At 38.5% G+C, this 24,068-nt stretch overlaps 1 protein-coding gene across 1 annotated transcript in view; it reads left to right on the top strand.

The window, feature by feature from the left end:
• Window positions 1–24,068, top strand: part of DPYD (dihydropyrimidine dehydrogenase) — a 334,066-nt gene that overhangs the window by 270,527 nt on the left and 39,471 nt on the right. Inside the window, exons 19-20 of the mRNA XM_050307196.1 lie at window positions 239–381; window positions 19,031–19,210. Coding sequence (XP_050163153.1) covers window positions 239–381; window positions 19,031–19,210 — 323 coding nt within the window. The remainder of the gene's footprint in view (window positions 1–238; window positions 382–19,030; window positions 19,211–24,068) is intronic.

The raw sequence follows: 24,068 nt of genomic DNA, 5'->3' as shown, positions 1-24,068 counted from the left end.
TGTTTGAGCTAGCTTTGCAGTGCTCATCCAAATGTTTCTGCCATTTTCTGTATTTCAGCAAAATGCATAATGCTTTACAAGTATTGGTACTACTTGAAATCCCCTTGATGTCAGTTTATAAATGAATACAGCTTCTGCACCTCAGGTATTAGTTCCTCATGTTCCTACTGTGAGGGACGTGCAAGTTACATCAGGGTCTATTCTGACATTGCTAACAAAATGTTCTGGTTTTCTGTAGGAAATGCTATCAGGCCCATCGCCCTCCGTGCAGTGTCTGCCATAGCCCGAGCTCTCCCAGGATTTCCCATCTTAGCAACTGGAGGCATCGATTCTGCTGAAGCTGGGCTTCAGTTTCTACACAGTGGGGCTTCTGTTTTACAGGTACCTCTTCTTTCTTTGAAACGTTAAAATCAAAATAACTGTAATTAAGATCACAATATATTTTCCTTTCAAACATTCGAATAGTGGGGTGTTTCTATCACTGAAAGGAATTTTCGTGTTTTTAACTTCGTGCTTCTTACTAAGAGACATTCATTTCACATGGAGGAGGAGGAGGAGGAGGAGGAGATGCCAAAAGAAGACTTTGGGTGTTGCAATACCAATCTGGGAAAAGGCTGGCCATGAGTTTGTTGCCACTTTTTTATCTCTGACTTCCAGGATTAAAAATTTAAACAACTCTCCCATGTCATACAGATAAGGTTGAAACAAATTAAAGCTAGAGCTACCTGTTCTTTCTTTATTCTCAGGAGTTTTTTTCTGCAGAACCTTCTCAAGGGGAGAGGGCTTTCAAAGAGTACTGCTTTGGTCTCACAGGGAGCCCATTTTAAGTAACTCTTGTTGGTCTAGGCATCTGTGTCCTGTAAGCATCTTTATTGAAATAGGAGGTGTAGAGCTCTATCTCTTGCATTTGGTGCTGGCATTCGCCTGGAGCGAGGTGTCAAGCTGCATACAGTAGTGGAAGCTGTTTAAATTTCCTGATGGTTTGTTTTGAGTTCCTGGCCAGACTGGCATGGTTAGTTAGTCCCTGTCATGGAAGGAAGCCTTGGTGGCATGGTATTATGATAACCAGAAAATTGGCTGGAAATCAACCCCTTGCCTGCTCTGCTAGGCATGTCAGGGCACTACTGCAGCATGTATGTTAGAATGCCTGAGGGGCAGGTGGTCTTTATGTTATATTATTCCATTATATATTGTTACATTCTGGTAGATGTTCAGCCCCTTTATCTGTAGGTCCCACCCTAGACAACAGCAACTGTGGATCCTGTGAATATTGGCTTTGTGTCACTCCCTGGGATGACTGGAGTGTTTTCATTCCCCAGATTCACTTTGACATTGAAATTAGATTCAGTGTGACCATCCTTTTTACATAGCTACAGTGACTGCTGAGATTAGTCATTTGTTTGCTATGTCTCACAAAAAAAAAAAAAAAAAAAAAGCCAACTCAGTGTTTTGGTTTGGTTGGGTTTTTTAATGCACATCAAAATTAGCATCTCTGGGAGCTGAAGTAGAAGACTGCTGCTTTTTTGTAGACTTACTATGTTATTTGGATTTATAAATACCATTTCTTTTTTTTTTTTTTTAAAGTTTGTATTAAAATGCTTCAAACTCTTTTTTTGCATGGACAGACAAAAGATCAACTCTTCTTACACAATGGTCTGAGTTTCTTGCATATAAATACTATGTAATGGTGCAAAGTACAGAGCAGAGTCTACAAAAAAAAAAAAATGGGATTGGCAAGGAAATGTTTTTAGTGGTTAGATACATTTGATTTGTTATTGCTAATAGAGCTGCAGATTCCATGGCTTTGTCTGTAACAATGTTACATGATCTGAAGGACACGGAGTGGAATGCTTCTCTGTTTTATATCTGTTGTATCTTTTCCTGAATGACTAAAACTCAAGGTTTTTAATGTCGTCACTTTTTCTTTATATAGACTGTGTAGCTTTATTTTTTATTATGTCTTTCTGATTTGCACCAAGGGTAATGGGAAATTCTGAAATATAATTTAATGCAGACATCCCAGTCAGTGCCCAAGAGAAAGAATATTTAATTTACAAAGCATTAATTCTTGTTTTCTTTTTAAAATTAATCAAATTCTCTCAAAAACTGGCTTACAGAATTTACTTGGATCTATACTGATCTTTTGGTCTTTACAGAACAATTTCTCTTTTCAACTGATTTTTCCAGAGATGGTGAAAAAACTCTTTTCTTGTCCCTAGGTTTCACCAGTTTAACGTAAATCATCTTTAGAACTGATTTTAAAATCCTTGGGATCAGAAGTATCCTCAGTTTGAGTGGCTTTTTTCTGTTTCACTAAAGTAGAGAAGTCATTTAAACTAATCTCAGGTAAATGGATTCTAAAGTGGCTGTGTAGGTAAGGGCCTGAACTAGTTCAATTGCATTTATTTTAAAATAAGCCTTTAGTAAACTTCATGCAAGATTGCGAGTACAGGCCCTAAGTCTTTCCCTTTTGTTGGGAAGGACAAATGGAAAGGAGAAGGAAATGTGTAATCTCTATAGCCAGTCTTAGGAGAAATACACTTGACTGTGATTAGACTGAAACTTTTATTTGCTTCTCAGACAAGATGCATTGTGGTAGACGGAAGAAGGCAGCCTCATCTTCACATCTCTGGAACTTCTTTAGGATTATAAGAGTCATTACCACTGTTTTCCTTCTTAACAAAGTCATACAAATAGCCAGCTAATATCCCTTTTCCTGAATCCCAATCTCTCTCACATATCCTTGCTATCAAATGCCCAGGTTGTTTCTTCAACAGTCAGAACCTCAGTTGCTTACAACTTTGAAAGTTCACTTCTTTCTCAGTACCAAAATACAGAACAAGTACAGAATTTGTAGATAGCATCAAACAAAGGGGTCTACTGAATAGTTCACTAATTAAGATTCACTGCATAACACGTCCCTGAGTTAAGTAGTTAGAATCTGGGACTCTACTGGAGGAGCTTGATCATAAGTATCTGCTTTGGACACTGTTGCTGTCACTGTTTGGTTCTGATTAGACACTTGGACTGACATAATACTGCACATTTTGTGACCTGACTTCATGTTTCCAAAACCACGAGGACACCTTATGATGGATCCAGAGGCAGAAATCAAACAGCCTGGGCTTTCATGGTGCTGGAGTGAGCTCTGTGCTCAGCTGTGCCAAATAAGCAGCGGGCTTAAAACTTGGGAATGCGGATTGCCACTGCTATCAGCACCCTGTTACACAGAATTCCTCATTAGCAGCATTTTAAAAGGATAGGGAATGTCAGATAATCCAGCATTAAACACAGTCTCACACTAACTGCTAAGTAGCACAGACCGTATTGATCCATCCTGGGAGAGCAGCACTGGCTTGGCCACTGGGCTTCCCTTCACTGTGGCTCGACAAGAGACCTGTGTCTTCTCTACCATGGGAGGGTGACATTCATGGGCTAGGATAATAAGAAGGCTTTGTGTGAGTTGATTTAATTGCAGTATGGCATATCTGTTAGAGGAAAGGTTTATGAATAATAAATGTTCTTCCATTAAAAGCAAGATCAGGTTTTCCTCTGCAGCTATTTGACCTACAATCAGTTCTCCATTATTTTTTCGAATTTCAATTGCTTTTATTTTTAAAACATGGGGATTTATTTTCCATTTACAAAATCATCGTACATAGGAATGCAAGTCAGGAGACAGGTGGTAAGCCATATTTTGCTATATGCTATAACCACCTCAAGTGCTATTAAGCAGGTATATTAGGAAATGGTTTGGGGAGAGAGTTTCAGTATTCAAAATATGTTTTGTCCCCTCCTTTAGAAGATGGAGTGCAACATCTTAATATTGTTATTCACAAAAGGTTTGTGTGTAAGGAAGTTTGCAGCAGGTATAGAAAACAAACTGGATCATTGTAGTCAGAAGTAGCTGGGATTAAAATTTCATACAGCAATTTAACAGAGCATTCTTCCCCTTTATGGACTTCAGAGACACTTGCAAAAAGAGCCTGCTTGTGTTTTAATTTCTCATTAAAAATGCTGAAACATTTCAATCCTTCTTCAGCTGATTCCACAGCACTATACTGTTTTTAACATACCTGGATCCACCAATCTTTTTTCAGTACAGGTATGAAATTAAAAAATAAAACCGATTTTGTTTATGGAGATAATCCTGCACTCACTCCATACTAAAAGCTCTGGAAATGTCTAGCTGCATCTTTCTAATGACCTGAGGTACAGGTCATTACTACAGGCTTACAGTGAGGCTGAAGTATTTTGTTTTTAATTTAAGTAAACTTTTTTTTAAAGACCAAGTGTATCAAAAATAAGATGTATATTGGATTTTTTAAAAATCTTTTTCATCTTGTCTGTGATTTAGCATGTCACATTGGTGATTCGTTAGATTTTTGCAAGGCTTTGAAAGAGGTGTACATTTTTTAAAGTCATCTTACTGCAGGAAATTAAAATGGGAAACAATTATAAAAAATTCCGGTGGAAAGAGAAAATGTGTTATGGAAAAAGCAATAAAAGCGTAAAAATATTAAAGTAAAAATCACTTCACAGTAGCCTGTATGATTCAATTGTAGATCAATATTCTGTAGTTAATGCATTAGCAGTAGAGCATTAATTTGCAATTACAGCAGGTGATCTGATCCTCTGTGTTCTGTCCATTGACATAAATGACCTTTTGTTGAAAGAGATTCTGTAGTCATTATTTCTAGCAGATGTAACAAAAAAAAATGTAGAACAAAGGGGTACTTTCTGAAGTATAGTTGTGTCATGATGGAGCCTTTTGGCATTATATTGTGGTATGGAATACTTTTGTTAGTCTGGAACATTGGTCATTGTCATGTAAAGAATCTGGGTACCTTTTCGAAAAAATTTCTTTCCTCATGAAGTATGGAGGTCACACATGTCCCCTCTTGCAGACATGGGTGTCTGTAATGCTTTCTACACAGCAGCAATTTAAAATCCACCCATATAATGCTGCTTCCCAGCAGGGCAGCCTGTAGCTTTGCCCCGATCCCTGTTTCAGACCCACCTTCATCCACCTTCATCTCCCCTTTTATCCTGGGTGGGACGTAGTGCCTTGCAGTTCTGCTCCTATGGGTGCTGTGCTCTTGTCCCCACCATGTTGTATTCAGCCCATGTGCACCTGCTGCCTCTGGCCTTGCACCATGACCCTCCTCATCTCTCAGGCAAGGAAAGAAGGTGGAAATGTACCCCACCTCAGGAGCAGAGCTGCCATGAAGTTGGATCTGCCCCATGCCCTTCTCTCCTGCCCATCACCGGTTGTGTGTGAGACCTCAGGGATCTGAGGAAGAGCAAAACCATTCTGGAAGTATGACAGTCCATGCTAGCAAAGCAACAGCACTGGGTTTTGCCTCTGTAAGATAATCTCTCTCTCTAATGCAGAACACAGTTGTTTTTATGAGACTGCTTGTGGGTTTTTTAACATTTTCAAGGAGCCTTCTTGTTGGTAACTCTTTGGAGCCAGTGTCTCAAGGGATTCAGTACAGTTTGATTATTATTTTTTCTTCAGCAATCTTTTTACTGAAGTGTTTAGCAGAGAGATTTTTATAGCAGCAGGATGGCCCTTTGTGTGTGAATAAACAGGCTTTTCCATAACAAAATAGTGGGACTTGATCTCTGAGAGAGCATTGTTATTGTATTTGTGCAAATGTGAAACCGTGTAAGGAACTCTTCTACATGGAATAAAAAGCCCTGAGTATCAGAAAATAAAAGTAAGGCTCTGAAAATATAGTCAATGTGAAACAACAGGGGGGAAAAAAATACCTTTCATGAGCACTATGTCTTGTCTTAATGTTTAGATGCTACCATTTTCTCCCTCTCAATCTCAAAAGGAACCAAAAAACTCAAACAAAACTTGCAAAAATCCATATAGTAAATGTTTGCTGTAATCGTTTGTCATGTTTTCTCCCCTTTAATTTTCATTAGGACCCTGATGCAATTTTTCTATACTTTTTTTATGGCTACAGAACCGCAAAGTAGAGAGCTGGTTCTCCATGCACTTCAGTACTGTTCTTTTAAGACTGTCTCAGTGTCTAAGTGAGAACTAGATCAGGCAAAAAAATTCTCATCCAGGAACTATTTTTTGTGCCATTTAATGGTATGCACAGTGAAGAACTAAAAGAGATTCTAATAATGGGAATGCAGAGCAGGGCAGTGATGGAGGTTGGCCCTATGTTTTAAAAGTCCAGGTTAAGTTTATACTGATAACAATTGGGAAAAAAATATTTTGTGTTGCAATGAATAGCTGTGATTTTGAATGCAGAGGAAGAACTCAGTCTTTTCTTCTGTCCCGCCTCAGCTCTGTATGAGGAGAACAAGGTCAGGTGGACTGTTGCAAGTCTTAAACAGCCATGGTGTGCCATTGCTGTGGCAGTGCAAGGCTGTGCTTCTCCTGCCTGGACTTCCAAAGAGGTGGAAGGCTTTGCTCTGTGCCAAGCAGAGAGGGCTTCAAGGGTGGACAAGCCCAAGAACAGGGACACTTTGGCACCAGATGGACACTGTGAAGTTTCTGACACAAGTTTCTGTGGCTCAAGAGGTGGAAGAAGAAAACCTTTCTGTACAAAGCTGTCCATGGCACAGCAAAATTAAGGTGCTGGAGCCAGTTCTTCTATCACCATTTAAATTGATGGGTGAAGAATAAGTTGCTGGATGCAGTAACAGGCCACCAAAATGATATCAGACAAGGGATGACTATTTACACTCACCAACAGTTTTAAGGGGAAAAAAAAGGCCTCTTAAGACAAGCCCACTTTTCAGATATAAGTCCTTTGATTGAGATAAGTGTAGTTTCCTGTAGAAACAGTAGTGTTTAGACCATATTCCCAAAGAAACTCGGTATGTGTTTGTACCTCCATTTGAGTAATTTGGTCACATTTGAGCTTTGTGGCCATTTTCACTGAAATTTACCAGAAGATAGAAAGTATTTTACTCTAAAAAGTTTTGAGAAAACCAAAACTCAGGCAGAGGAGAGAGCGTAACTGCATTCCTCCACTGTAAGCACCAGCACACTATGAGCTCACCTCTATTAGACCTCTGAGGATCCACATGGGACAGCTCTGTTAGGACTGTGTCAGCCACAGGAAAGGCTTTAATTGGCAGTCACACCTTATTAGACGTCAGAGAACCCAATCAGGAGACACAGAGCTGCTGGAAGCCAGGTATCATTAGCTCTGCTGCTCACAGAGCTGCGCACTGAAAAAAGTCTTCAATGGATGCAGCACTGAATGGAGTGGCCCTTCTCTGCAGAGCTGAAATTTGCAGTACATGCAGAAACAAAAGAGGGAACAAAGTACTGTTTGAACATGTCGACATGAAATCTGAAGAAAAATGAATGTGAAAGAGAGAAAGTAGTTGGGACAGACATACTCAAGCGTTCACTTGTGAAAACATTTCATTATTTTCTGGTTTTTTAACTAGCCCAGTGCTAATTACAGAAAGTCAACCTGTTCTCAACTGTCTGTCTTTGCTAATAAAAAAAAAGTAATTAGAGGACTGCCACACTTGCTCCGTTACAGATGATTGGGGGTAAAATTGCTGATTGATAATGAGAATTTTCTGTGAGAATTCTCTTTAATGGAAATCAGAATTTGTCAAACAAAAACAATTTAGAAAATTTTTTTCTTACAGTGGTAAAAAAGGTCAAATTAGAACAGGTTTTCATTATTGATTCTTACTTATATTATCTTGCCACTTTTAATGAAAAGTTACAATATTCAAATCAGCACATTGTAAAGTTACAAACTAAGCGCTAATAATGCCTTTTATTTTATGCAGTTCTGCATTAGTTTTAAATTTTATTTGGAGCTGCTTAGGGGATTTATCTAATAGTTTTCCTTTATTTCTGCTCATTTCACCAGCTAGTAAATGAAGTCTGCATAGATAGGATTGTTATTTCATAAATTTGTAAGAATGAGTTAAAGCTCATTCTTTAACAATTGCAATTTGTCATTCTCATAATGAATTCTCATGCAAGGTAGGTTTAACTATCACTGCATGGTAATAATTATTTACTAACAATGAGGTCTTAATTGAGCATCAGCTCAAATGCTGTCCTATACCAGTCACTCCCAGCCTCCACAGGGGATTTGTTCTCCTGGGGATGCTGGGTCTGCTTCTCTTTCTCCCACTGCCTGGATATCTACCCTGCTTCCCCGGGTCTGGTGACATAGGGACTTTAAGGATTGAGGGGATTTGGAGAATCGTTGCTTTGGCAACATGTTTTCTCCATCTCTCCCGAGAATCCACAATATTGCCTGCCTTTCCAAAACCCAGTACTGCTGCACCTATTTTTTCATGTGGATTCACACTACTGATGTGGATTCATGCTGCCACTATCTTATATGAACATTCACAGAACTGTCCTTCATGTAGATAAAAGCACATGGTGTGAATTGGCATCGAGTGAGTTTTGTTTAAAGTTTACAAAGTAAATGCAACATGGAGATGACCCTTCACAAGAGCCTTGGTTAATTGTTGATGAAATAAATTGTAAACAAGTTGTTTTACGCAGCTCAAGTTGCTTCCAGACATGAAGCTCTCTCTTGTAGACAGAGTTCCCCTTGTGTACCAGTGTGGAGGTGACGGGAAATTGAATTGAAAGTGTAGCCAGCTCCTTGTTGGATATTGAAAAAAAATAGAACAAAAGATAAGTACAGTGAAAAATGCTGTTTCTTTTTTTCTTTCTACCATCTCCAGTAATTACTTAGGAAAATTCCTGTGGATTTTATTTTGTTTTTCTTGTAAACATTATTGGTCACATAAAGAAAATGTATGTATAAGAAATGTTCCTTTTTGTATCATAGCAGCTCTGTTGATTTTTCGGTCAGAGGCAGTACCTGGCAGTGAAAGGAAGAAAGGGAGAGTAAGCAGTGGAGGAGACTGTGCTCAGGGAAGGCATGGTCCTGAAGCCTGCACTGGCACAGGAGTGCACTGCTGGGCAGCTCAGCTTGGGCTTGGTGCTGGACTAGCTGCAGTTTGGTCACTGATCTGTTGTTTTTCCCAGTGGTAGAAAAGTGGTTTTTCTGTCCAGGAAGGAGGGAACAATCTGGGAATATGACCTATGATGCCTTTTCGAAGTTTTTTTCCACCTACAGCAGAAGCCCCCTGACACAGGCTGATCTGGCTGATGAGGGGTCGTTTTATCCACGCAATTAGAATAGAAGAAACAAACAGAGAAAGCATTTTTCTGAAGCTGGCATTTTGGAAGCTGGCAGTACGTTTAACAAAGGGTTTAACTTCCTTCAATATTCTGAGTTGTGTTGCTGCTTTTCTTGCTGATACTTGTTATTTGGACAGAGATAGGTAAAACAATCCCTAAGGAAATGTGGAAGTGGGTTTTTTATCTCAGACACGAAGGATTCAGAGGGTCAGAACTATTTTATTCACATGAATCTCACTCTTCAATGGACCCAGCAGCTGCTGCACAAATTCTTACAGGCAGGCTGATAAAGGATGAAAGTAATTTTAGCTGAAATAAAATGTGAGAGTACTAGAGGGAAAGACTCGCAAGGATGAGGGGTTAATCATTGCAGGACTGAACTGAGGTTCCAAAATGGAAAGATTTCTGTTCTGTTTGATTTTGAGAGGTCTGCAGCTTTGAAAATCCTGGTCACAGGAGAATATCCCTCGTTAGCTGGTTGTCATTAAGATTTTTTGAAAATTTCTTTGAGGAAACTGTTTTTCATTGACAAATTTAATTTAATCAAAATAGATCTGGGTTCAGGTCCCTGCTGTGTCTGATTTAAAGTGTCCTAGGATGAACACTGAAGGTCTACCCTGCATCCAGTATGCATTAATGAACCTGATTATTGCCAGTGATGAGGAAATAGTTATTCTGTCAGAGGGAAATCTAAGCATGGAAAAGTTTTCCAGTTTAAACTGATAACCAAAATTCTAAAAATGTGTGGAATTAGCACATTTAAGGAAAAAAATATATTATTTGGGTGAATCAAATCTCTTTTTCAGTCTTTTCGCAACGTATTTTAGTTTTGACCTTTTCATTCCAATTAACTTGGATTGCAAAAGAGTCATTTTCTAGTTAAATGGAGCCATTGCATTCCATGTTGTCAAACAGCACATATTGGTAATTCTGGAACTCTTTTCCACACATTTTTCAGAATACCATTCTTTTCTGAAAAGTGTGCTTCCCTAGAGCACTGCTCACTTCTGACAAACACACCTCTCCAAAAATGGGATAACAGACCAACTCAATTCCAGAGATGATGGTGTTCGTGTTGGCTAGCTCTCAGAAAACAAAATCTTAAAACCACTGCTAACTTCTGTGTGATGTTACTTGATGGCTTTTATCATCAAACCACCAGATCAGAGTGACTTAACTGGTACCTGCTTTAGAAATTTCTTTGGAGCTGGAGGATATGACTCACAGAAGTGGGTCAAGTAAATCTGCATCTGCCTCACACAGCTGGTGATGCTGTACCAGCAGCTGCAGAATCACTGGGAGAGCTGAAGGGTTTCATTTTCCACAACAGCACTTACAAGAGAGAGGCGCGAGATCTTTAGGTGTTAATAAATGAAATATTTAGTGACATTCAATATATATTTAAAGATAGTTGTAGAGCCTCTCTGTGTGATTGGACTGTTTACACAGGGGAGTTAGTTCATCGGCTTTCAAAGCTATCTTTTATTTTGTAGATCTGCAGTACAATGATACAATTTGTTATAGATGGCTGATTATGAAGCTGTTTCCCACACTCCTCAATGCTCAAGGCATGTGGAATCATATTTGTTTTCTTAGGAAAGATGATCACGATCAGCATTTTTATCGGTGTGTGTGCCCACCTACTGCATAAAGGTCCACTTTGTAGTTCCAAGAACTGACAGAATGCTTTAGTGAGATAAGGAAACATAACCATTCCTCTAGGGGTGGTTGACAGCAAAAAAACCCACAATTACCTCAGGGAGCCTTCTGAAAATTCTTGATTTATTCTGCATTTCGGCTCTCAAAGACATGGGATACAAAATTGCATCGTTCAGGGTCCCTTGATAAGAACCAGTTTCCAACTCCCAAACACCCAGTTTAGCTATTTAGATCAAAGATACATTAATTGGCAGTGGAGAACTTAAGGGGAGGCAAAATAGATTTGAGTAGGCTAGGAATTAATGCATCGGATAACATTCCTAAAGGATCCCTTATAGTGCTCTTATCTCCTGCTGTGCCCTCATCTGATAAGTGGCTAATGGATTCTCGACTTTTTTCTCCTCCTTCATTGCTGGCCACTCACAACTGCCCAGGGTTGCTGGAGTGCAATACATGAACAAGATCTATCTTGCAGCCCCCAAAATCAGGTACTTCAGGATCTCTGTGCCAGGAAGAGTAACCATCACCTTGGTGCTAAGGAAGGTTCTCAATATAGCCTGTCTCAGGAGACTGCTGTGGCTACAGCAGATGCCATCAGGCTCTTCTTGCTGTCTTTCTCCTTCCAACTAATTTTAAGCTCTGTTATTTACTGGCATAGCCTATACTTTCGATTAGAATGACAGTTTATCTCAAGCTTGTCTGATGAATGCTCTTGAGGTATAACAAACAAAATATCTGAAATACTTCACTGATTTACTGATACCCACGTGGCACTGGACCATACAGTCTTTTTTTTTTTTTTTTTTTTTTTCTGTAATACAGGTTTCTTAAGTCCTCTGTGAATGGTTGTCTACTTTTCAGAGCCTGGGGTTATTAACATCTTTGAATCTTTCTTCTGTGTGTTACCTCTCTAAGTGTCACTAGTGAGCCCTCAGCTCATTAGGACTTAAAGTCTAGGACTCAGTAAAAAAAGATTAGTTGGGGTTTTTCCCATAATTCAGACAATTCATAGATGTAATATTTGAATCCTTCAAACTGCTTTCTGAAAGCTGTACTAAACTCTGGAACCAGTAGCAGTTCATTAGTTCATATATATTAGTTCAATTCTAATGTTTTAAAAAGGCTATCAGCTATCATCCAATTCAGTTTTGCATCTTGATCCAGTATCTGAAGACTTGTTAAGTAACATCCCATCTGCTAACCTATATCTCTAGAGCCATTTAAGCAGCTAATGTGAGTGAATCAAATCATTCCATCTGTACTATATCAATATTTTGGAAGCTTTCTCTTACTTACAAATTTGTTCTTTAAAACAAAGAATCTTGGGTGGTTTTTTTTCCAGTGAGTGCACCACATTGTCTGATAATCCAATTCCCCTAATGTTTTTAATACTACAGCCCTCTAGCAGAAGTAATAATTGCTGATAGAAAGGATAATTTAGGCTACACATTTAATGTACTGGTAATGCAGTGCTCACTGAGACATGAGGAAGAGGAACCATCATTATACAGGCGGCCTTTCCATAGACATTGGTATCCTGAAGATTGCAAGTACAGAAACCCCTCTGAGGAGATTCTGTCTGCACGCTCTCACATTGCAGCTCTTGCCACATTATTATGAGTACTGTGTCAGACAACCAGTGCAGTGTCTACTGCTTTTTACTTTGGAGATCTGGGCACGTCTAAATTACTGTACAGAAGCTAGAAAACATATATTTTCATTTCCTCAGGCATATAGATTGCATGGACCAGAAAGATCTTCCTTTAGCTGAGTCAATTTTTCCTAGTTGCTTTTGAGAATAAATTTTAAATTGTATGTATGCCTTACCCAGATTACCATAATGCTCTTGCTCACTACAACAAAATTAATCTTCTTAAGGTTGCCAATTCCTATGGATACCCAGGTGGGCACGAAGAGAATTCTTCCTGAAGCATCTTGCATTCATTCACAGCTTCAGTCTTTTTCCAGCAGAATCCTAATCAATAGACACTAATCAAGAAAGCAGTAGCTTCAACTATACATTAAATAACAGCTCAGGCATTCATAAATGTTTCTCTAAGAGGAAGGTGAATTTATGTCTTCAATACTTATCAGGAAGAATTTTTAATAGAAAAAGAAACCTTCTATAAAAAGATTATTAATGTTAAAATTGAAACTATATTATAATAAAAAACAGTAAATCTTTTACTTATCATTTGGGCATACCAGTAAAAATATTTCAAAGGGAGTCAACCAAATTAATGGAAAGGCAAAATTGCAAATGCATTGTAAAACCTCTCACAGGTATCTCAGAGGAATAATAGTTGTTTATCCCCTTGATGTGGTAAGAATATTAGAAATTTTGAAGTCAAAGGCCAATTTCCTCATCGGATGACTTTTTGAGAGCTAGTTTATTTACAGATCCTATGCAGTTTAGAACCAAAGCTGAAATAAGTCTCCATCTTCTGGGGAAGTAAGATGCCATTCTGCTAAATGCTAGAATTCTATCATTTGGAGGGAAAAAAAGGCAAAAAGAAAGCAGCCAGTGAGACCTAAGAATATAAAAGCATTTGAGATCTCAGAAGGAGTTTAAATCAATGCACTGCCACAGTTACAGCACAGATGAAAGAGCCTGCTGTCTCAATTGCCAGGAATCTACTTAGAAACTCTCACTTTGATTTTTTTTTTTTTTTGGTAGTCCGTTACATTACCACTAAATGCAATATACAGAGACATCACCGCTTTGATGTTGTACAGCTACAACAAATGGAAACTAATATGGTAGAACAGTCAAGCTTTGTGATTTGCGTTTGTGTATACAAATATATACCCATCAATCTTCTTACTTCCAGACCCTGTATCACTGCCACCCATCTGCCTCCTTACTGTTACTTCTGTTTTCATAAAAGTGACAATTATTTTGTACCCATATTCTGAAGATATATATATATATATTTCAGAGAGGTGTAAAAATAAAATTTTCTCCAAGCTATTGTCTCCCAGAAAAAAAATCCTCATTTGCAAAGGTTTCTAATAGTGTTTTGAAACAATTTCAAATTGGAGCACAACTGCTTCCAGACATGACAGGATTCTTGTTCTCACAGATCTTGTCAAACCAAGAATACTTACACTTCTTGCAAAACAGCACATTATTGAACAGGTCAGCTTCTCTGACCTGCTCCAGTCTTTTACAGTGAACTTGCAGTGTATGAGATTATACACAATACCTCCTGATAGGTGAAAGTAGTGTAGGGAAAAACTGACATAAATGTGTCTAGATTTGCATCTCATCTGCAGCCTCTGCTGAAATCCCAGCTATTGATGGAATAGATGGGCTGGGGTTCATTTTTGGCACCATATTCCCCACCATCACCTGTCCATGTATAATAATGATTGTATGTAAAAACTGAATGTCATGGCGTAAGAGACAGTGGACAGACTAATTCCTGAAGAGGACTTCATTGTTTCCTCTTCTAGTGTTACAGGAAAGATTTTCTCCTCTGGAACATCTGCTAGTGGGAAAATGTAAGGACAGCACTGAATAGGAATTTCTTTGTGGGGTGATCTGTCTGGAAATGCCTCAGGCACTTTGTCCAGGTTCTTCATAGTTGGCACAGATCTTCCACACAGTCTCCCAGGATATGTCAAAGTGTGGACAGAACCACATCCATTTTTGTGGAAAGTGAAACAGAAATAAAATGCAGTATCTGGGTATTTTTCCCATTGCTTATAGAAACATAGGCTATAGACAAAACTGAAAGGTCTTACACAGCCAGAGCTCTCAGCAAACAGTGCAGGGGATTTGCCTCAGTGAGCTCTTCGAAAATTGGCATCTCTTTGTTGTGTAATGATTCTGCTGAAAGCAAAGGGCATTTACAATGTTTTATGACTGATGTGGTAGTACTTGTCACCAATAATGACCTTTTTTTCAAAATATATAAATTAAAAGTTTCAGATTCATGTGAATGATTAATGGCAATCATGTAACCTGTAAAATTTTTTTTACACAATAATAATCTCTTAACAATATACTCCAGTTCCTCAAGTAAGACTTGTAATGTCTCTAGATCCTGTGACAAAGTTAGACTCAGCTTTTATGTTTATTTAGTAATAGAGCAGACAGGTCATTTCCTATGCAAGATGTCAGCAGGGACCTTTGCATGCCTCTCCCATCATTGCATTTTGCAGAGCAGTTTTACTTAGAGCCTTAGCCTGTGATTCATTTCACATCCCCATTCCCCAGTGAGATCGTTTGGTGTATGTTTGATTTACCATCAGCAAAGCAGGCATTGTGTCTTTTAGTATCTCAGACATGTCTGTATAGATTAGAATTGTAACCTACAGTTGCAACTTACACTGTTCAGTTTTAAATTTCAGAATACTGAGAGGACAATGTAGTTGATCATGCATAGCATGCTGGCCTGCTTGTCTGCTTTGGAACATAAGAGGCAATCATTGGAGTCTGGATCTGGGAGAAAGAGAAGGAGATCCAGTGTTAAAAATTAAATTGTAGGAGTTCTACCACAAGGACAAAACCAGTGAATGGAGTAAAACCAATTGTGCAAAACTGTCTCCCTGTATACTAGATGCAATATGAGTAATACAGGTTTCTAAACAGGAAAAATGTAGCATCTTTCTCTTCTAGTCCCAAGTTCTAGTCCAAAGCTAGAGACCAACACAAGCAAGACAGTAGGAAAGCACTTGTGAGCAGGGCAGCAGACAGCTTCATTGTGACCTGGACCTCACTCTGTCCTGTAGGATGCTCACAGGGCCAGTCTCACATCTTTCACAGAAAAAAGATACTTTCTACCTGAGTGTTTCAGGTGAGAGGCTGGGTCAGTGAATAGCTTAATGTTAATTTATTTATTAAAGAGATTCACTTGGATTATTTAGGATTAAGGGATATTAAACAGGTGCAATCTCTGCTATGTGAAGTGCCAGCACTACTGCTTGCCAGAACTTGGGCTGATAAACCACACAAGCAACTGATCCAGATGCACTTTATTTCTTATACTTGTCCATAAGTGGCTTCTGTTGGCCATGGTATGCAGACCACTGCTCTGATACAACATGACCAGGTGTGTGTTCTCAGCTGTGAAGTTGCAGTTCTCTTAGGTTTTTGCTTCAGGGTCTGAAGGGAAGCACGTTTCGCTGTGCTTGGTTGGTAAAAGCGTGATGCTGAGGAGAAGGGCTGAGCGGGCAGAGCTGGCTGCAGCTGTTTCATGTGTGCAGGGCACGGACAGCAGCAGTTACACAGCACTTCTCGCCTTTACCTCCTCTTGAGGTGGTTTGATAAGACATTAAATGAGAGGTGGTAGAAACCAAAAGGTAGTTCCATTTTAAATACAGCCATAGATGTGCTGCAGAAGAGGGGGTCAGGCTCAGCGTTTATCTTTGCGAGGGAGGGGCAGCCTGTTCCCAGTGCAAGCAGCGGGAGCAGAGCGGGGCATTAATGAGGTGTGGAGAGCGGTCGGTTCAGTTCTGCTGCAATTTTTCCGGATGCGTGAGTTTGAGTCTCACCTGGTCTATTGCCCTGCCACTTCTCTTGTGCTGAAGAGAGGGCACGGTGTCATTTAAACTGGTGATTCAGAGGCAGCCAGGTATGATGCTAAAAACCTCTCTCTGTGGTGTAGAAATTGTCATGGCTGATGGGTCAGGGTGACCTTTTATCTTCATTTTGTTCACCACCTTTTAAAATGCAGCAAAGGCTTCTACACTGATTCATGGAAGATACTGTGAGCCTAAAATACAAATCTCACCATCTGAGAAATTTTGAAGCTCAGAATTTTGGAATTTGCAGAAAATATAGGAAAACTATTTCTGTTGGTTTTGTTTGTTTTAATGTCTGAATCTCTAGTTCTAGGAAAGGCCCATAAACATAAGCACTTGCTTTTGTCACAATTAAATAAGTGAAAGGCAATCTTTGGCTAATTATGTAAACCATCAGGCACCATAGTCACAAAGCTTCTACAGAAGAGGAGGATCATTTGAAACCACTTGTTTGTTTGAAGTCCTTCCATTTAAAATAACATTCTTCTTTAGTGCAGAGATTTAAATTTTTCTTAAAAATTGCATTTTGCCTTCAGTACTGGAACTTATGTGGCTTTCCAGGGAAGGCAAACAGTGCACTGCATATAGACTCACAGGGATCAAATGTTAGCTCTTAGTGTGGCATTATCTTCAGCACATTTTTATATTATTGCAGTTCATAACACTGCAGCACAAAATAGAAAACAGTAAAAGCCTCTTTATTTATAAGGTTATTACAGGTATCCTCCAGTGTATCTCATGTGTATACATCCTGTCAAAATATTTCAAGATTTTGACAACAGTGTCTGAACTTGTTTCAAGTGACATGACATGGCTTTTAACTGTGGTTTTTTATAGTTTCAGTGTTTTTAAGAATAGCTAATAAAAGTGTTACCCATGCACAAAAAAAAAAAAAAAAAAAAAAAGAATGCCTTGGTGAATGAAAAGGTTTAAATTAGCATCAGTAAAATTTTGCAATTAAATAACCTTTATGGGAAATTATTATGATGCTCTCTATAATTGCTATCAGGAAAAAAAAAAAAAAACCAAAAAAAAGCCACCACAACAACTTGAAGACTGTGGAAGGCATAACAGACCTAATTAATGCCCACACTGCTTCTTCAGAGAAAGATTTTGTGTAATGTAAATGCAGTGCGTAGAAAATGTTTATGCGCTTATTTTATAGTTTGCCTTTATTTTTTTCTTGCACAACTGTAGTGTATGGTATTTCCCGATGCAATCTGTACCTGTCTTCTGGATTGCAAATTGTATTGTCATTTCTGAAATGTGAAAAACAATCATATATTTCCTTATTTTTCAAGTGTTGACGTCAATTATGATCTAAGGTATATTGGATGTGTATGTGCACGTGCACACATTCGTATTCTAAAATAGGTGACTCTTTCATTGTTGTGTTCACTCTGTGTGCGTGGCAGTCAAGTTGTTATCAGGAGCACTCTTTTCAGCTTTTATAATAAAAGCTGAATCAGAGGCTGAAAACACTGATACATCTGGAATTTAAGAGCATTTCCAGAGACTGACAATTAATGGTACTCAATCAACCCTGCACCTCGTCACTGATGGCTGATTAGAGTTTAGCTAATGAGAAGGTATTCAGGGAACAGTCAGAGGTTTTTTTATTCAGCTTGTCAGTTTGGTTGGGGATTGCTGTGGGTTTAAGTCTGAGCAGATATCCACAAAATGGTCCAGAAGAATCCATGTAGATAGTCAGACTATTCTCTGCTCTCAGTAGTTTTGTAGATCAGGGATCACTGCTTTTAATGTTTATAAAGCTGTATTGCTACCTCTGTTTCTAAAGTGTCTAAAATAAAGTGTCCTGGCCTCCCAGTAGCTCTGAATGGCACATGGTGATTAACAGAAGGGGACTGTTCTAATCTGTGCCTGGCAGGGCTTACCCGTACTAACAGGTCAGCTTAATGGGTGCTGTTATCTGAGACACTACCATTGGATCCAGATTCTTCTCGAGGGTATCCAGGGAAAGGACAAGAGGCAATAGGCACAAACTGGAACACAGGAAATTCCATTTAAATATAAGACAAAATCTGCAAGGGAGACTGAACACTGGACCATGTCCCTCAGAGGTGTAGTCTCTGTCTTTGGAGATATTCAGATCCTGACTGGATAGCCTTGAGTCGCCTGCCCTAGGTGACCCTTCTTGGAGCTGGGAGGTTGGACAACACAGTCTCAAGAGATGCCTTCCAATCTCAGCAAGTCTGTGGCTCTGTGATTTGCTTGATTTGGACCTGATTATGTCTGGTCTTCCTTAACAGAGCAGTCTGGGGAATACCACTATGTGTGTGTCTGCAAGGAAAGGTCTGAGCAGAGATGGTGGTTTCTTTGCCAGTGTGCTTGGCACACTCAGCATCAACACCCCAGAAGGCACACTTGGAGCTGGGCTTGCAGGCTCACCTCTGAACAGCCTTCAGATCTGGTCTAAGGGCTGCCACTAGGAAACCTGGGCATAACTAGTGTCATTGAGCCCTTTTTTTCCTGAACTGCAGTGGTGGTATGGTGACATAGGATTAAGCAGACAGCTGATATCCTCAATTCTTGCAGTTCTTTTGCAGTGGAGTTGTAGAAGGGGTCATCTGATAATGAGTGCATACAGAGATCTTGCTAATTCCAGATGCTTCTCTGCCAGGATGTTGATGATAACTGTCTGACATTTTGTAGGTCTGCAGTGCGATCCAAAATCAAGATTTCACTGTTATTGAGGACTACTGCACTGGACTGCGAGCTCTTCTTTACCTGAAAAGCATTGAGGAACTTGAAGACTGGAATGGACAGAGTCCTGCAACCATGCGTCATCAGAAAGGAAAGCCAGTACTTACAATTGCTGACTTGATGGGAAAGGTATGTTGTTCCATTGCCATTCCTAACACTATGTCTTGGGTTTGAATGTAATTCCATAATCATTGTATGCAGTTTCTGCTACTTACCTTGGTTAATCACTGCTACTGTCACAATTAGTCACCAGGTCTTTTTCCTTCTGAGTATTAATAAATATTTGAAGGCAGCTTAAGAAGGCAAACTTGAAATTACTTGATATGGGCTATCATTTTTACTATAAATATGATCACTTGATTAATAACCTCATGTCTTTAAAATGTCTTTTTAAAAAGGCAAATGCATTAGAACAAATGCATTAGAACAAGTTCTGTAACTGTTTGTTTTAATGAAACTCAACTGAGTTTAGATTGGTATTAATATTGTACCAGAAATTCCTAGGTGTTCCAGCTGGGGTGCAACATTCAGGAGACATGCAAAAACCCCGTGACACTGGATCTGACCAGCTGAGACAGGTGTGACCAGCTGAGACAGGTGTAACCAGCTGTTAGTTGGAACACTAGATCAGGTAGGAGTGGTCCTTCAATCACTGTACCTAAGCATCTCAAGGTCTTTCGTGTCTGCTGACACCCAAATGCTCTCTGAGGCAGGGAAGTTCAAGGTGAAGATCAGTGACACCAAACAAGTTAATAAATTCCACAAATCATTTAAACCTAGAAAGTCTCTGATGAAACAGGAATGTAAACTATGGTCTTTATGAAATCCTAACCTCTGGACTGTCTTTCCTCTCTGCTCTGGTAGTTCCCTGCTACAAAAGCAATTTTGTCAGATGCAATGGGTTTCAGCTGCCCCAGTACTGCTCGCCCCTCCACCAGGGCACCTGCTGATCCATGCTGAGAAGCAGGGAAGTGTAACTGGCTTCCTAGTGATGCCCCGCTGCCTACTGCTCTAAGCAAAATACCTGCACAGCAGGGAGGCTGAGCTTTTGTTTCTGGTTACTAGAGGGGATCACTTTGAAGACTGATTTCAGTTATACATCATGCCTATTGATTATCCTTCCCCAAAATCTGATATACGCCTGTTGAAAATGTTGTAAAAAGTAAAGAATTACAAAAGAATAGGATTTGGAGTGTCAAACGCCTCCAAATCTCTGCTTATCATCGCTGATGACTGGAATTGGATTTAGCAGGAGATTAGAGACTCCTATATTGTTGTTGTTCTCTGTGGAGCTCTGAAAATTATAACATTACCTTCAAGGAGGAAAGACAATCCTATTCCTAAAGCTCTGGATAATACGCTGCTTAAAAATAAACCAAGATATAAGCAGTTTCATTTTCATCTACTTATGTTAAGCAGTTAAACCAGGCTCAAAGGGTTATATCTGAACTTCTTTCCTTTAACACCTGTAGAAACCTACACAGCATTTCCAACTCATGTTACAGAGATTTGTTGTAATTCTTCTTTAAAGCTGCATTCAGTGTTCTATCTTGGTATTACCTTTGTATTTTACTAAACAGACAACTGTTGTCAAAGACGTTTCTCATGTCCTTAGGAATGAGGGAAAAAAATTATAATTCTTAGACTTTTTTGCTTGTCACTACATCAATAATTAACTTTAAAAAGGTTGTGTGAAAATATGCTTTAAGGAAGCATTTAATAATTCAAAGGAATCTTAACTTGAAACAGGTCATATGAAAAAGAATAAAAACAAAGCCCTATATAATCTTGTCTGGCTGGCTCTGTTACACATTTAAAAGGAATAATACATGCAGAATATAATTGATTGTGTATTTGTATTAGCACTGAAATTTATCACATTGTATCACTGCTACTAAATAATAACATTTAAAGTTAAGCAGGCTGCATCATTGATAAGCTAGTGATACATTTTAGGCATAAGCTCAGGATGGCTGTTTGTCCAGGAATGAACAATCAAGGGAAAAGGAAGAAAAATAATATAACATGGGTAAAAGGAAACACTGTGATAAATGATCCTACTAGGGGCAATCAAATACAAAGACTTGATATCATTAATATTTATAATATCATAATTAGCAAGACTGTGCCTAAGCTGTGTTATTAGTGTAACTAATTATGTTATCATAAACTAAGTTTGCAGTATTGTAGGAATCAGTATTCTTACTTTCATAAATTATTATCAATATTGGATTTCATGTACTGGTATCTAGTAAATTTAGTTAAGTACTGTAGTTTCATCTCAATTTAAACACAAATATCTAGCTTGCTTGGCAGCAAGTCATAACATACACTTCTGAATCTCTAAAATAAATACAGTAAAAAGCGTGTCCTTACTCTCTATTTCAAACAGAGAGGATAACCTATTGATATGTTCTCATCGATAAAAGTAACGTGTAAGAATGTGTATGTTACAGATGGAGTAAAATGTGACAGCTAAAATCCTGCCTTACAATTTGAAAAACATAGAAGGAGCTGTCCACTTTTGTATTGATATTACCGTGAGATGAAATGCAGTTTCTTCAGTTAGACCCTGTGAGAAGCTAAACAGTAAATACTGCTGAACATTTACATTCAGAAAAAAAAAGTGAAGATGCTAATTTTGATATATTGTGGGCTTAGTGCAATAAATGTAAAAATATAAAGGATTCATCCTTCTTTTTGTTACAAGATTACTATTATTTTCAAATAGAATCACAGGGATAGGAAGTTCAGGCATTTGACATTTTAATAATAAGGAACTAGGAGAGAATTATTTTCATCAGTATCAAGAACCACTTGCTTTCTGATTGTGTACAAATTCATTGGGCCTCTACCAGTTTTAAATATATTGCAGATGTAGGAACCATTCTGTTCCCAGCTAGGTATGCTCATAATTGTATCTGTTTTGATTCACAGTGGAATATTGGGTGATAATGTCTGTATTTTTATGTAACAGTGGACTACTGTTTCTTATTATTAATTTTCTGTCTTGATTTCAGCATCAAACAGATGCTGAGTGCAGAGTGTTGCCACAGGAGAGTGGCACAGTGGAGTTTTGTCATGAAATATTGTAGTATTTGATGACCAGAGTAAACTAAAGATAAATACCTTCTTCTGAATGGTACACCTGACATCAAACTGATGCTGCCTTGCCATGCAGTCACCAGATAAATGACAAACTGAACAGTTATCACTGGCAGTTGTTACATTCATCACAAAAATTTCCTTCTTAAACAGAAAGAATACTGAAAGTATTGTGCTAAATAGTGTAACATAACAAGCAGTTAAATAGCAAACATAAAATGCTTTGTCTGAAAAAGGAAATCATGTTGATTAGTATCTGTTCATCCTTCTCTATTAATGAAACTAATACTTTATTTGATAATTTATAGCCCTTGAAATATCAGAAGCATCATAGCACTAGACAGTATTTTGTAAACTTGAGTGTTGTTTTTGGTTTTCCCTGTTTCAGAATCTATTTTTTTTTTGTATATAGGCCCTAAATTTATCATCTTTGACACAGAGGTAGATATTTTCCAATATTCTTTTCAGTAGCACTAGCTTTTTCCCTTTTGCTAACACAGCAGTTGCTTGCCAAAGTGTAGAATGTGACCTATAGTACTACACTGACTGTGGTAGCAGTGAGATTTCCACTTAGAAATACTAGCCTCAGTTATGGCTTCCAGTCACTGGGTGATACAGTTTTCCATAGTTTCACCAGTTTTATTCCTTCTTTCCTGTGGTTGTAGTCTTATCCTTAACAGCTCCAAAAACAGTCCTAGCACAAATTCTGCATCAGACTCACAAAAGTGGCCAAAGCCAGTCTTCTGAGCTTCCTTCCTCATTGCTTTTCTGATGGCTTATTTAGTTGTTGTTTGCATTTTTATTTCCTGTGGAAGGACCTGACATTTGAAGACCTAGCACAGATGATTGTCATTAATATCAACCTGAATCACCTTTCCATTAAATGCATGGAATAAAACTTGTCAGCTTGTCTCAGCTTTAATCTCAGTTTGCAAATCTCGGCACTGAGATGAGAGAATGGCAAGCTAATGATGACACCACACTGCTTCTCACTGACTCCTTCAAGGAAGAACTTTTGTAAAAGCACACTTACCTCAGCATGAATTTAGGACTGAGATCAGGTGCATGATGCAGTCAGGCAGACAGTTGAGATGTAGTGCACACACGACTCAAAGTTATTAGGGTGACTGCATAAAAGAGCGGAAGGGCATAGTTAGTCTCCTTACAACCCAGAATTAACAGAATTATGTTTTAAAATAATATTCCTAATTTTCTCAGGAGGATACATGACCAGGAGTGATAAAGATAACTGTTCTCACTAGGTGTCTGGATAAGGTACAGTATTCCCCAGAGGTGCAATTTGATCTCCTGTGTGTCTCACTGTCTCACCTTGACTGTTTGTTGCAGGACTCTTTTATTAGTTGCTCACTGATCTTAATCCAGAGAGCTGAAGTGATTATGTCCCAGAAATGCGATGGTGTCAGCTGGTGATCACAGAAGTGGTACAGTGTGTCTCTGTGTAAACTTCCACCTAATGTCAGCTATAAAAATCATACTTAATGCAGTGGCCACTATACATGCCAGGGAGCTAAACATCAAAAATATGGCAATATATTCAGTTGCTAGGTGTGGAAACCCACACCTATAGGAAGAGATAAATATATATGGATGGTTCATACCTTGCTTTCAGCACTAAGAGTTTTGCAAAAAATGTTGTTTGTTTGATCATGTCTAAATGATAAAAAAATAAAAATAAGGAAAAATAATTTAAGCATCTTGATTCCAGAAATATGCAAAATACAAACCAAACTGTTTTAATAGTGGATAATTCTCAGCTGATAAGGTTGGGTTGTACTAAAAATATTAAAACTCTATGTGATAAAAATACATTTAAAAACAGTGGCTTTTTTCAGCAGACAGATGAAAGAGAATGATGCTGTAC

The sequence above is a fragment of the Myiozetetes cayanensis genome, unplaced genomic scaffold (assembly GCF_022539395.1).
Source record: "Myiozetetes cayanensis isolate MyiCay16 unplaced genomic scaffold, myiCay2020 scf12, whole genome shotgun sequence".
NCBI lineage: Eukaryota > Metazoa > Chordata > Aves > Passeriformes > Tyrannidae > Myiozetetes > Myiozetetes cayanensis.
This window is presented reverse-complemented; position numbering and strand designations above follow the sequence as displayed.